Genomic DNA, 12,183 nt, shown 5'->3' with positions numbered 1-12,183 from the left:
ACTCTACCTTATAAGTTTCCACGCTACATTATATGCCTATTTCGTCTAGTTATATCTTTATGTACTTTATATTTCTACAGTCACTTACTGGCTGCGCGCAATAATATTATTGTTGTTATTAAAGACAATAATAATGATTATGGTGGTTTGCACGCTCAGCATGATTTCCTAAAGGGGTTTCACTGTATACTGTCAGTACATTACTGATGATGTGATCTCAGATAAATGGAAGCTCAACTCAGTCTTCTTATTATTCTTGCTCATTCCTTGCCGTCTTATATTTAAATGCTAGTAGTAATTATTATGCATGTACTGTTGAAGCTGTCTTTCTTAAGTATTCCTTGTCCTATTCTCAGCAGGTGAAGCGGTGTGGTATGGGAAGTATAAGGTTACTTTGGTGGTTTATCGGGGTCAAAAATGAAAGGGTGATATCAGTTTGCTATGGGATCTTGCTATTACCAATTCTGCTCTTGTCGCGACTAACGGTCACTTGATGCGCTGGACTACTCTCTTGCGCTTGCAGTGTCCGCCTTGTCACCTCACATTTTTCCTGTGAATTGCTAAAGCTCCGTCTTTCATGCTCTGCGCTTGGAATCTATCTTACATAACTAGGTTTCTATGTTCAGTCGATTTCTTCACGATAAATTCCCAAGATCTTCGACGACAGCGCGTTATAAAGATGGTTGGCAGCAGAAAAGAGGTCAGGTCATACATCAAGCTTGGCTATTTCGAGTTCATTCGTTCATAGGAAAACCGTAACTGGTTACATCCCTGAAGCCTCCCTGCACGGATCTCCAAATTCTTGCATACTCAACCTTAATGCGTTTTGCAAGTCCTCATCCTCCTGATCTTCTATTGTTGTTGCACGGTACTTCCCTTTGTTCCGATGTTGCATTTCCAAGAGACTTTGCTTTTTGATGTACTCTATCACAATCTCTTCTTCCGTTTTCTCTTGTGTCGTTTTCTCTTGTGTCGTTTTCTCTTGTGTCGTTTTCTCTTGTGTCGTTTTCTCCCTCCATTGTCCCTTTTGTTGTGCCTCGAACTCACTTCGGGAGGTGCCCGCGATATGCCCTGGATCATGAGGAGGTCGCTGACGGCCAAGTGACTCACTAGCCACAGCTACCGCCTCTTCCTGCTCGAATTCCTCATCATCCTCGTCAGTGAGACTCAGATCAGAGTGAGATTCGGCTTTGCTGCTCGCACTCGTCTGGCTCCAATTTGCCTTATCTGCCTGGTGATCATGTCGATGGCACTGAAACGTAGACGACACTTCTTGAATCGCCCGCTCCACATCGGCATACTCTTCTGCGTCTCTGCGTGACGTGATTTCAGTCGCTCCCAACGATGTTCCGTACGTCGTATTGGCAGCTCGCAGTGGGGATTGTGGACCACCCACGGCAAGAGTGGTACTTTCGATATCTTCGGGCTGAGCATCCGCACTTGTGGCAGACTGAGCAGACTGAGCAGTATGTCCGCCATTTTGGCGGTCTTCTCTTTCCACCGAATTCACCTCTTGCTGTGCTTCCGGGGCTTCTCTCACCATCTCATCGGGGTTGTCCATTTTCTTCAGAGATTTCTGAATCAGCTTCCACCGAACGATGACGTCTTCCTTTTCTGCATCGGAGCTCCGCAGCCACTCTTCGTACCCTTGAACTACCCTGGACGCGACTATGTAATTCTGCACATTTCTACCGAACAACTTCTGCACCTCTTTGCTGACCCCCTGCATCGTATGACCGAGGATACCAAGGACGGCTGCGCTTGGCTTGGCTATGAATCCTCCAATCCCTTTGCCCACTCCTTTGACAAAGCCACTGGCGCCTTCTTTCTGGGCGCCTTTCCACGGATGAGTGACCATACCAGTAATGCCATCGTACCAGCCAAAGCCAAACTCTCTTCCCACTGCCTTGGCGCCTGACCTTAAGTCGCTGACCCTTTCCTGAGGGCGCACGGTATCGTCTCCCCAAAGCTTAGGAATATTGTGAAATCCTCTCGTGAAATTCACTGAAAGATCCACAGGTGCCTTCACAATCGCCTTTACGAAACGCCCCGCGCCTTTGCTCATATGCACGCCAGTCGGGCGCAGTATGTCAGGGTCTTTGCCGGAGCCAGATTCAATTCGTCTGTGGAACCGACTTCCGCTAGGGTCGTCTTGTTTGGGGTTCAACTGGCCTGGCAATGAACGGGGTATAGATCTTGGTCCGACGTTGGAACTGGGACTTGACCGACCGGAAAGGTTGGAAGGGCTCGGAACATGAGCAAGAGAGTTCTCCGCACTCAAGCTCGTCTCACTTTGTCCTGGCGAAATTGATGGACTTGAGCTTCCCCCTATATGCGAGGCCGCACTTTTACTTGCGATCGTCGACACTGATGCCTGGGGCTGCTGTCGGCTGCGTCCGGCCAGAATCTGCAAAGCTCTCCATGTCTCCGAAGGAACACCGGCTAGACCCATCGTCATGCCGCCAACCGCCCCCAGAAATGCCGTGAAACCTCCGGATATTGGATCCCAGGGACCTTCATCGATGTAATGTTCTTGTGGTCTAAAGAGCTTCAAGTCATGGAGATCCAAAAGTTTTGCATTGGCCAAAGTACAGGCCGCAAAAGGGCTCAACCTAACCTTGGTGCGCTTGATGCGCCAAGCAGCGGATCGAGATGGTGCAAGGCTGCAACGGAGACGGTCAGGCTCGAGAAATTGATGGACCGACTGAGAACCCATGTCGCTGCCTCGCTCCGCTGCGATCTTGTTTGCGAGTTTTTTGGCGCGTTCCAGGCTTTCAGGTTTCAGACAGAAGTTGATGGCATCGACTAGTTTGTCCACTGTGAGTTGTTTGTAAGGGATCGGATCGGGTCCTGCACCTGCTCGCGCGACAGTGGCGCCCCAGAAATGCTGGTCTCCAAAGAAGGGCACGACTAAAGTCGGCCGACCTGCGGCAATGCCTGCCGCCGTGGTTCCTGCGCCACCATGGTGTACGACACAAGAGACATGCCGAAAAACCCAGTCATGTGGCACATTGCCTAGCATAAAGACGCCATCGGGAACATGAAGCTCGTCTGCGCCTAGGCCTCCCCAGCCTTTAGAAAGGAGGACACGCTGGCCAGTCTTCCTTACGGCCTCGAAAATGAGTTCCGTCATCGCACTGGGATCGTCCAAGACGATGCTCCCGAAACCTATGTAGATGGGAAGTGGACCGTCGTCAAGAAAAGCCTGTAAGTCAGCAACAGGGGTATAGTTGGAGGCCAAGTTGAGAAAGGAGAACCCGGAGATGCATATATGAGAGCCCCAGTCTGTCGGTTTGGGTATTAGGGCCGGAGACCAACAGTAGGTGTGAGGTATCTTAAGACGCTGGAGCATCCCGGGCGCCCAGATCGTACTTAAAGGGTCCAAACCGAGACACTTGGCCCGAAATCGGTTGATAATGTCACCTAGGACCTGCCATGAGAGGAGTTCGATCATGGCATAGCTGATGTAGTTAGTAAGTTGAGGGTCGGCATTAGAGGCTTGAATGTTAGCCAGGGGATGAGGGAAGAACTGGGTAGGAGAATACGGCATGGTGAACATGATATGAAGCGGGATACCTAGCTTCTCTGCGCAATGGATATGGGCAAAACTTGGGGGATTGGCGATGATGCAGTCGGCAACAAAGTGTTTTGCAGTAGGCTTTGAGCCAGTGTTGTTCCCAGAGGGCTCGGAAAAACTATCGTCAGTTCCATCATCGGCTTTGTAACATGACCGCCAGCAGCCTTGAATGTACTCGGCAACATCTTTTCTTCGCTCGCCGACGTCTCCGCTTACTACACTGCGAAAGCCCGGCCTCAGGCGGGGATTCTTGACCATGAAGGCCATTAGCCGGGCGGGGTCGCCGCCAATACTAAAGAATTCCAAACCATGCTCCAGAACAAAGTCCTTGAATATGGGATGAGTCGCTAGACGTACGCGATGACCGTAGGTGTCTTTTAAGACTTTTCCCAAGGCAACGAAGGGTTGCACATCTCCGCGAGAGCCCACGACCTGGATGACGACGTTCAAGGGCGGAGGTGGAGGAACACTCTTATCGCCTCCTAGGGAAGGGGGGATGTATGGAGGGAGCGGGATATCATCTTGGACATCTTGGACGTGTTGACGTAAAGCAGGAGTAAAGACTTGGGACAAATGGCGATTAAAGTGACCGATGCGAATGTTGACACGGCCATCATCGGTGAGACAGGCACTGGTGTCCGTTCCATTCTGCTCATCGCGGATTTCGCCATATATCTTGCCGTAAGCAGGAAGAGGAACATCGTCTTCGACCAGCTCTTGATCGGTGAGGTCGATCTGATCAAGGAGTGCATTGTGTGTCGTAGGTCTGGCGAAATTCGTCTGGGTGGCAGCGGCAGTTTGCGCTTGCCCCAGTGTGGATTCTCCCACTACCGTTTCCGGGACAGGTTGACCCATTTCTGAGGGAGGTTGCGCGACCATGGTGTGAATGAGAGAAGGAGAGGCTGAGTTCACCTCATTCAGTCACAGCATCAGTATTATTATTATCTGAGGCGAATGGCTGAGGTAGGCAGGCAGGATTGCATTTGCCTGGCAGTCGAAATTATAATGAATCCTCCAAAAAGATACGTGTGGAAATAACGAACCTGCAGCGTGTAATTTGAACACCGCTAAGCTAGTTTTGACGTGTATTTTGACACCGTGCACGACTTTTGGCCCCGAATGCCTGGGCCCTGGTGTGTGTGAATTGGCCAGTAGGCTGTGAGCAAACCCTTCTGAGATTTATCGCCCTAGACTACTATTGACGAATATCATACTATGCGTTTCGATAACTAAGTGACTGATATTCACCATTACGTACTAGTTATAAATATCGAAGGATGGGGATAAGTATCAAAAACTCAGAGAAAATACTCGTCGTACTACAGTTAGGGGCATTTACGAGTACTATACAGGGAGCTCTATCCACTCTTTCAACCCATGATTATACAAGTCATGGACAAACCCCTCTTACATGATGTGACAAGAGGATTATGCGGTAAAGGGTCCAACAAACGAGTTTTGTTAGCGTCGTATATTAGGCCTATTTACTGAGCTACATACCGACGATCACGGCGGAGTAGTCTGATATTTTAATGTGATGCCTAATGCCCCTTGCCTCACGCTTCACTCGACTTCCAGGCATCAGCGTTTCTGGTGGGTATCATGTATCAAGAATAATAGGTGAAAAACATATATGAAGATGCTCTCTTGGACTGTTGTCCGAGCCATCAGCCGGATTTGTATGTATCATAACTTTCATACCAGTTTCACCATTATTTACCCAAGCTCGTTAGCACTTTCTCTAATTTTTTTTTAACTTTATGTTCCCTCGTGTGATTTACTGAGCTAAGATCTCTCTTTCTTGCTCTACATCGCGTTCCCTACTTCATCACTCGACGTGCCTGTCATCTGCGCCCCAATTTCATCACATATCGCTGCACATCATGGCCGTGAACGTAGCGGTGAATAAAAGGCTCGATTATGCCCTGCGAGCGCTGCAGCTCATCTTCGCCATCATAGTCATGGGATCGGACGGCCACGGTACGCAGAAATAATGCATCCTACCCTGTAGACGTACCTTTGAGTCTGACCCCATTGTCAAGCTATCCGCGAGTTTCACGGCCACACTGTCTACGAACACTTTCAGTTCGGCAACTACTATGATTATGTCGGCGTCCCTGATGCGTGGAGCTTCTTGTTGTTCTGCGCTGTTTGGACACTTCTGATTGTCATCTTCCACCTCATTGCTGGAATCTACTTCGCGGATCGTGCGTTGATTGGCTACATTCGTGTCGGTGTTGAGGCTGTGGCTGTTCTCTCATGGCTGGCTGGTTTCATTGCTGTGGCTATTCAAATTCCGACAGGCACATGTTCGGAAGAAAAGAATTCATGTGCGCTGCTCAAAGCGGCGACAGTCTTCGGGGCGTGTGAATGGCTACTATTCATGTTTACTGCAACCCAGACTTTCAAGCTTGTCTTCAACAGCACTCGCAAGCCGAAGACCTCTCCGACCAGACCGGCTGCAGATGTTTGATATGTGCCACAGACTAGACATCGCCAAAGCCCACGAATGGGCCCCCATAAAAGCCCAACTTTGCATAAAATTTAGGTCTTAGCGTTCATAGACATCGAACTGCAGAGTCATTAGTGTAAAATACCACTATTTACATCCGTTTTGACTGTTACGATCAAAATCATCATAACAGCTATTGAGAGATTCAAGTTATTTGATGAATCTTTTCTGTATTCCATAGTTCTTAAGTCCAGATCCTTTTGAGGATCCCCAAAAAACCATATACAAGTGAGATTTGAATGGTTTTGAATGGTTTATCAATAAGAAAGCTTCGAACCATCAATTATGCGATCCAATTCAAGAAATATATATATTTATATTATGTGTATGCAGTGCAGTATTCATATCAATATATCTATTAATTTATCTATTACTCAATTGTCATTCTAATCATCATCCTAACTGTTATTTCGACTGTCGTTTTGACTGTTGTTCTGCGTGTCATTCTATCATTAGGTGCTATAAGCAGCGCAGAGTACAAGTCTGTGACTATCATAATTTGATGAATTAATTCATTAGTAATAAGCTTTTATGGTGACAGCCACGTCAGGGATATCGGAATATGTCCATGGTAGTTGACGTCAAATTCTCGTGCCAAATGGGCGGTTTTTTTTTGCTTCGGGGGGGGTTTTTTTTTTCAAGTGATTCCAATGCTTTCTGAATCCTTAATTCCTCTTCTTTATATTGCTCGGACGGCATTTTGGTGATGTTTTGCGACTTTTTAATGAGTTGGGGAGATTTCAAAACACAAATTTGCATTTACCGGTAGTTATCTGACGTGCATCCTCACGGTGACTGACGGGTAACCCTAATGATCTACACGCCTTCTTTCTGATCCACCAAAGGTGTGGGGATACGGAAACCCTAACCGACCTCACAAGCTTCTAGAGTCCATTACGTCCGAACAGTTGAGTACAGAAGCGCCAGGCTCACTCAATTTCAGTTTGAAGAAAGATTGCTCTGTCGTCAAGACCTGTGTGGTATATCAGAACATGTTGGAGAGACAGTGGGTGGTCATATGCAGAAATGTACAAGAAATGGAAATAGGGCTATATCAATAAAGTCCGGTCGGCGCTCTGATCATACTTGTGGGCAGCAGCAATTGACATTTACCAGTGTACTATTATGTTTGACTAACACATCATAAACTGATTCTCGATATCCTGCCACTACCACAGAGCTCTAGGCAGACACTTTACTCGTCGGTGCCGTAAATAGCTTAGCTTAGAATCAATAAAAGTCTTTCTCCGTGAGTTGGACTAGATTATTTTTGAGTAAGTAGACCTGAAATTTGGGGGGGGCAGTGATAATGATTCGGATTTCAAAAATTATTTTGAAGTTAGAAGGAACCATCTACGATATGTGAGGATGCGGCAAACTAAGGCACAACATGAAACAGTGGACAACAGGGAGGTAATGGAGGGTCCAGGCATGGGATCTGACGATACTAGCTCTTTTTTTGTGCGTAATTTACCTGTATTGTTGATTGTGGCAACTTTACAAATCATCTCATTTACTCTCATAGCAGTGGCAGAAGGGCTTTATGCGGATCAAGAATGAATCACTCGGTTGTTACAAACACCACCACCACTGCCGAACATGGAAGTGTAAAACAGGAACAGGAAACAGTCAGATCCTTGTCATAGCTTGACGCGGAATCGAATCCGTCGGCGCCGTCTAGCATTTGGCTGACCAACCACAACGTCCCTTAATGGCGTATGTTCCATATAGCACGTTGAAAAGGTTGGCTAGGGAGACTACTCTAAGCTCGATGGATTACCCAGGCAAAAACAACAACCAAAAGCGGTTTGGATGGATTTCTTAGGGTGGTGGCTGCGGTGCAATGTTTCTCACTAAGTTAGTGGCCGTCGGTATTTACCCATCAGTATTGTAATTGTGTCAGCTTTTCCTCATCCGCGGGCGGGATAATCACTTTCCTCATGTGGCATAACTATGGCCTGGCCGTTGCTGAGCGGGATTTATTAGCATTTAGTCAGACTGACTGACACTTGATACGTAGTCGTAATAATACACACATACATGTACTATACGTAGCTCATACATGTAACTTTCGATAAGCCCAGCCGGCCCGCAAGATAAGTTACCCACGGTAGAGTTTATAGTTTATTAATAACTAACCAATGAGATGGCATGCATGTGGGCCGTCCAGGCACGCCCGGTGTGTGGGGTTGAGACATCTGGAACTCTATCTTCGAGACTTCGACCAACCGGTAAAGCCCAAGGAGTCTTAGAAGTAGCCGCCGATACCAGATGAAGTCAACCATATTTGACTCAATGTCCAGCCACAAGTACAATCCTACCAGGGGTCTGGACTGGTTCAATTTCTTTTTCTGCTTCGGAAATACGTACGGAGGTCCGATACATACCGCGTACATAATGTTTATGGTATTGATGCAATACTAGATTTCCTAGTATTAGCGCGACGGCGTGACAGGGCACACGGCACCAAAGACAGAAATGTTTCGGCTGCCGCGAGCAGGGACAGGGTTGTGGTTGTCTGGGCCCTAGACGACTCCGTACTACTAGTATACAGTACTACGTACGTAGTGAGCTTCAAAGAGCTCCCGAGTATGTGCTGTGAAAGGTTTACGTCACTTCAGCATCCATAAGTTACAAGTCATAGTCTAGTGGTTTGTATCACTTGATTGTATGTCCAATTGAGATGCGTATTCTCAGGATGGTCCCCTATGCATATGGTACTGATAGACGAAGACATTGCATGCAATCATTTTTTGCCGATTTTAAATCTGTTCTAATTGGTCGAAAACTAAACGACTAGATGTGCCAGGCATATCATCGCTTATACGACAAGGTGTTTGTTCTTCCTTGGACGCCCACGATACATGCGTAACTTCCGCCCGGCATCAACCCTTGTCCCCACAACAAAAAAAAGCCTAGTGTAAATGCTAGTGAGTGTACACTTCCAACCTACCTAACTGGTTACTCCGGAGTTCCCTCGGATTTCTTTACCTAGTGTAGTGGCTGGTGGATTATGCTTCTCGTGATGTCGTACCGTGCGTGCCATACAGTACGAATACCATGCAATTTTTGCATCTTTTAACTTTACTAACTCTGTCGGAATGGGATATCCCAACTCCTGCGTTTAGTATCATAGCGCTACCAGTGAATAAAATGCCCTGACAACCGGTTAGGTCGCTAATTATATTGAAATTTGTTGGTTACAGCGTAAGAAGACATATAGAATGACTAGCACTTACCCGTTTCGATGCCATCCACTCTCTTGCAGTTTCACTCCAGCATCACCGCCGCTACTACATCCGTGCCTGTACCTACGCACGTATTTCATGTCATCAGCAGACTAACCTTTCTGGCAAAAGCGCTGTCTTCCTAGGCAAGGATAATAAGCGCGAGTCGGGATGGTGCAATACGATTAAGCCCTAGGATCAACCCCACCAGCCATTTGAAGACATTGAATCGTTATCGCCGAGCCCAGGGTCTTCAAACCTTGCGTCTTCGGGAAATAATTCCGATGTCGATGATTTGAGACGACTACATATGCAGATATCCATGTACGATATGGTAAACAATAGTTAGTTAAACGATACGTAATAATAAGTTGACAAAGGCGCACCAATCACACGCTAAATTCCAGGGTTAATTTTTTTTTTCCTCTTCTTCTTCATCATCATCATCATCATCTTCTTCTTCTTCTCCTTCTTCATGCTCTCTTGACGCGTGCCCATGCCCCATTATATTGCTTTTGCTGGATGTTAGTGTGGTCCAAGCGTAGCTACGGAGGTCATCTATTCGTCGCCTCTTGTCCGTCTTTCTGGAACGCGTTGTATGATGGGGAATCCGCAGAGCCATTTACTCTGTATGTAATAGTCTGGCCTGTCGGAATGCAAGCCCCCGGTGATCCTGGATGGGTCTGTGGCTGACCCGCGACTACTGATACGATGCTATCGTACAGTAGTCCTCATAAGTACGAAATCAATACACGTAGGCCGTTGTACCAGCGAATTTTAACCTTAGCATCATCGTATTATTGCTGCACCGAACCTTCCCCGCCGCCCGCCGCCCCCGAAGGAGACTCCATGGCATGGTACGTACCGCCACTAGTAAACTCTAGGTAAATGGCGGACTTGCTAGCGGCACTCCGTGCTACGTTTCTTCTTGAATTGATCCAGACTGCGTACGGAGTAATACATAGCTTCCTCGAAACGAAGTTTCTTTCGCCTAGCTTGAACTTTAGTTCAATTTTATTATTACCTATTTTAGCTTCAGCCGGAATGATACCACCTATCATGGCTTGGTGGCGGTCGAGGTATGTGTAGTATATGTATATCCTGACAGGCAGATTGTGGATACCCACAACTCGCAAGATGCGTGCATGCACTATGTCGAAAGTGCATAGGTCAGTAAATACTAGCTAGCTATCTGTCCATGGCTCAAAAGTGTCGGTCGCATGATCAATACGGCGTATTCGAGCTTGCAATGTTGATATGTACTATTTAAATCGTTCTTGTTGTGGTTAGAAAAAGGCATACTCGAGCGGTAAGGTAAGAAAGCGCCATATCATATCTAGATTGTATGTAGCGTATAGTAAACAATTGGATATTACTTGGGCCTTGAGATATATCTAGCCCCATCGGGACAGATGCAGGAAATGACGACGTACTCGTGGTATGATTATGTATCTGAAGGAAAGACTCCGAAAGTGGCAAAAATAAATTATAGTGTACATGGTGGTATATGGGGGAAGGAAACCCTCAAGGGAGCCGCCTACGGTGGTCTTGTAACGACAAATTGGCATGTCCTAGCACGATCAAAAATTACAGAGACATCATTGGCTCTCGGCGTGGAATACCTACCATGAAGTATGAAGGTCGGCTTGAACTTTGGCTCCGTACGGATGATCCAAGCAGAAACTGTAGGCGACATTTCTTCCTTTACCAGTCCAAATACAAACTTACCCATTCATACATACAAACGCTCAAACCTAATAATGTGGATCATTGCCAAGAAATGGGAAAGTGGAATCATGAATGATCATGCTTGTGGCATTGTGGCATTGTGGGGATATCATTTCAGAAAGAATATCCACTTTGTGACTGATACATGTAACTACACCACCACATCCATCCATCAAACTATGCCCGGTTTCAAAGATTCCTGGTTTTGATGGTAAATGGCACTGCGCTCGCTTGATTGGGGCTTGTCCAATAAGAGTTCTCGCTGCGCTCGTAAATCCCTGAATTATTTAGCTCATTTTTCCCACGTTCCCATCTTTCCCATGTTCCCATGTTCCCCTTATTCCCATTTGCTCATGGAGCACGACACAAGTGGACCAGGTAGAGGCGAAGACGAAGTCATCGCTGGGTGGACTGTAGGTAGAAGGAAGGCACGGACTTTTACTCCATGATCTCCATGAGTCCACCCACGTTACTCTTTGTGGAAGTATATGGGGTAATTTATCGTTGGTGGCGCCAAATTGTGTAGTACGTATTAATCAGACGAGCTTGTCTCGACCGGCCACTTTGACTCTTCTGAGGAACACGATAGTGGAAGCGAACTTAATTGATTAATTGATTTCGTATTAAGCCGCATGCGCGATCCTACCAGGCTCTGTGTCCGAGGTAAGGAAAAATCACGACTTAGAACTCCGGACGGACTCCAGAGTACTATAAGGGTGAGAAGTAAATGGCGCTAGTTTGAAGCTACTACATAATCCCTACCTTCCATTGTTCCAGGACTTTTTAACCCTGACCTGGTGTAGTTAGGTGAATTAATTGATAGATGGTAATTATTGGAATGATAAGTTAAGGTTCGCGCCTCTTACTCTATTACTCTGCAGCAGTAGCACGCAGTAAATCATATCATGATCCACCAACATCATGATCCACCAGCAAGCCCATTGCTTCGTACACCGTGCAGCGGCCAACACTGCGCTAACTTACTAAGCAGTATTCGTCCTGCTCTACTGTTACATGCTCGTATTTATGACAAGATGATACGTATATTCTGTATGGTGTCGTACGCATATAGTGATGACTTATTTTTGGAGAGGGTCTACTACGTCTCTAGCGCGCCTTCACTACTTTTGCCTATCCGG

The 12,183-nt window shown here is 46.7% G+C and overlaps 2 protein-coding genes across 2 annotated transcripts; one reads left to right on the top strand and one right to left on the bottom strand.

The window, feature by feature from the left end:
* Window positions 1-763: 763 nt before the first annotated feature.
* Window positions 764-4,456, bottom strand: EYB26_007776 (uncharacterized protein; the record flags this gene model as incomplete). The annotated part of the gene is made up of 2 exons (XM_054267037.1): window positions 2,911-2,937; window positions 2,996-4,456. The coding sequence occupies 2 exons, from the start codon at window positions 4,454-4,456 to the stop codon at window positions 2,911-2,913; spliced, it is 1,488 nt and encodes a 495-aa protein (XP_054123012.1).
* A 1,004-nt stretch (window positions 4,457-5,460) lies between these two features.
* EYB26_007775 (uncharacterized protein) lies at window positions 5,461-6,050 on the top strand (the record flags this gene model as incomplete). Its single annotated transcript, XM_054267036.1, has 2 exons — window positions 5,461-5,557; window positions 5,620-6,050. The coding sequence occupies 2 exons, from the start codon at window positions 5,461-5,463 to the stop codon at window positions 6,048-6,050; spliced, it is 528 nt and encodes a 175-aa protein (XP_054123011.1).
* Window positions 6,051-12,183: the final 6,133 nt, after the last annotated feature.

The sequence above is a fragment of the Talaromyces marneffei genome, chromosome 6 (assembly GCF_009556855.1).
Source record: "Talaromyces marneffei chromosome 6, complete sequence".
NCBI classification, from domain to species: Eukaryota; Fungi; Ascomycota; class Eurotiomycetes; order Eurotiales; family Trichocomaceae; genus Talaromyces; species Talaromyces marneffei.
Note: the sequence above shows the minus strand (reverse complement) of the source record. Positions and strands in the feature narration are given on the sequence as shown.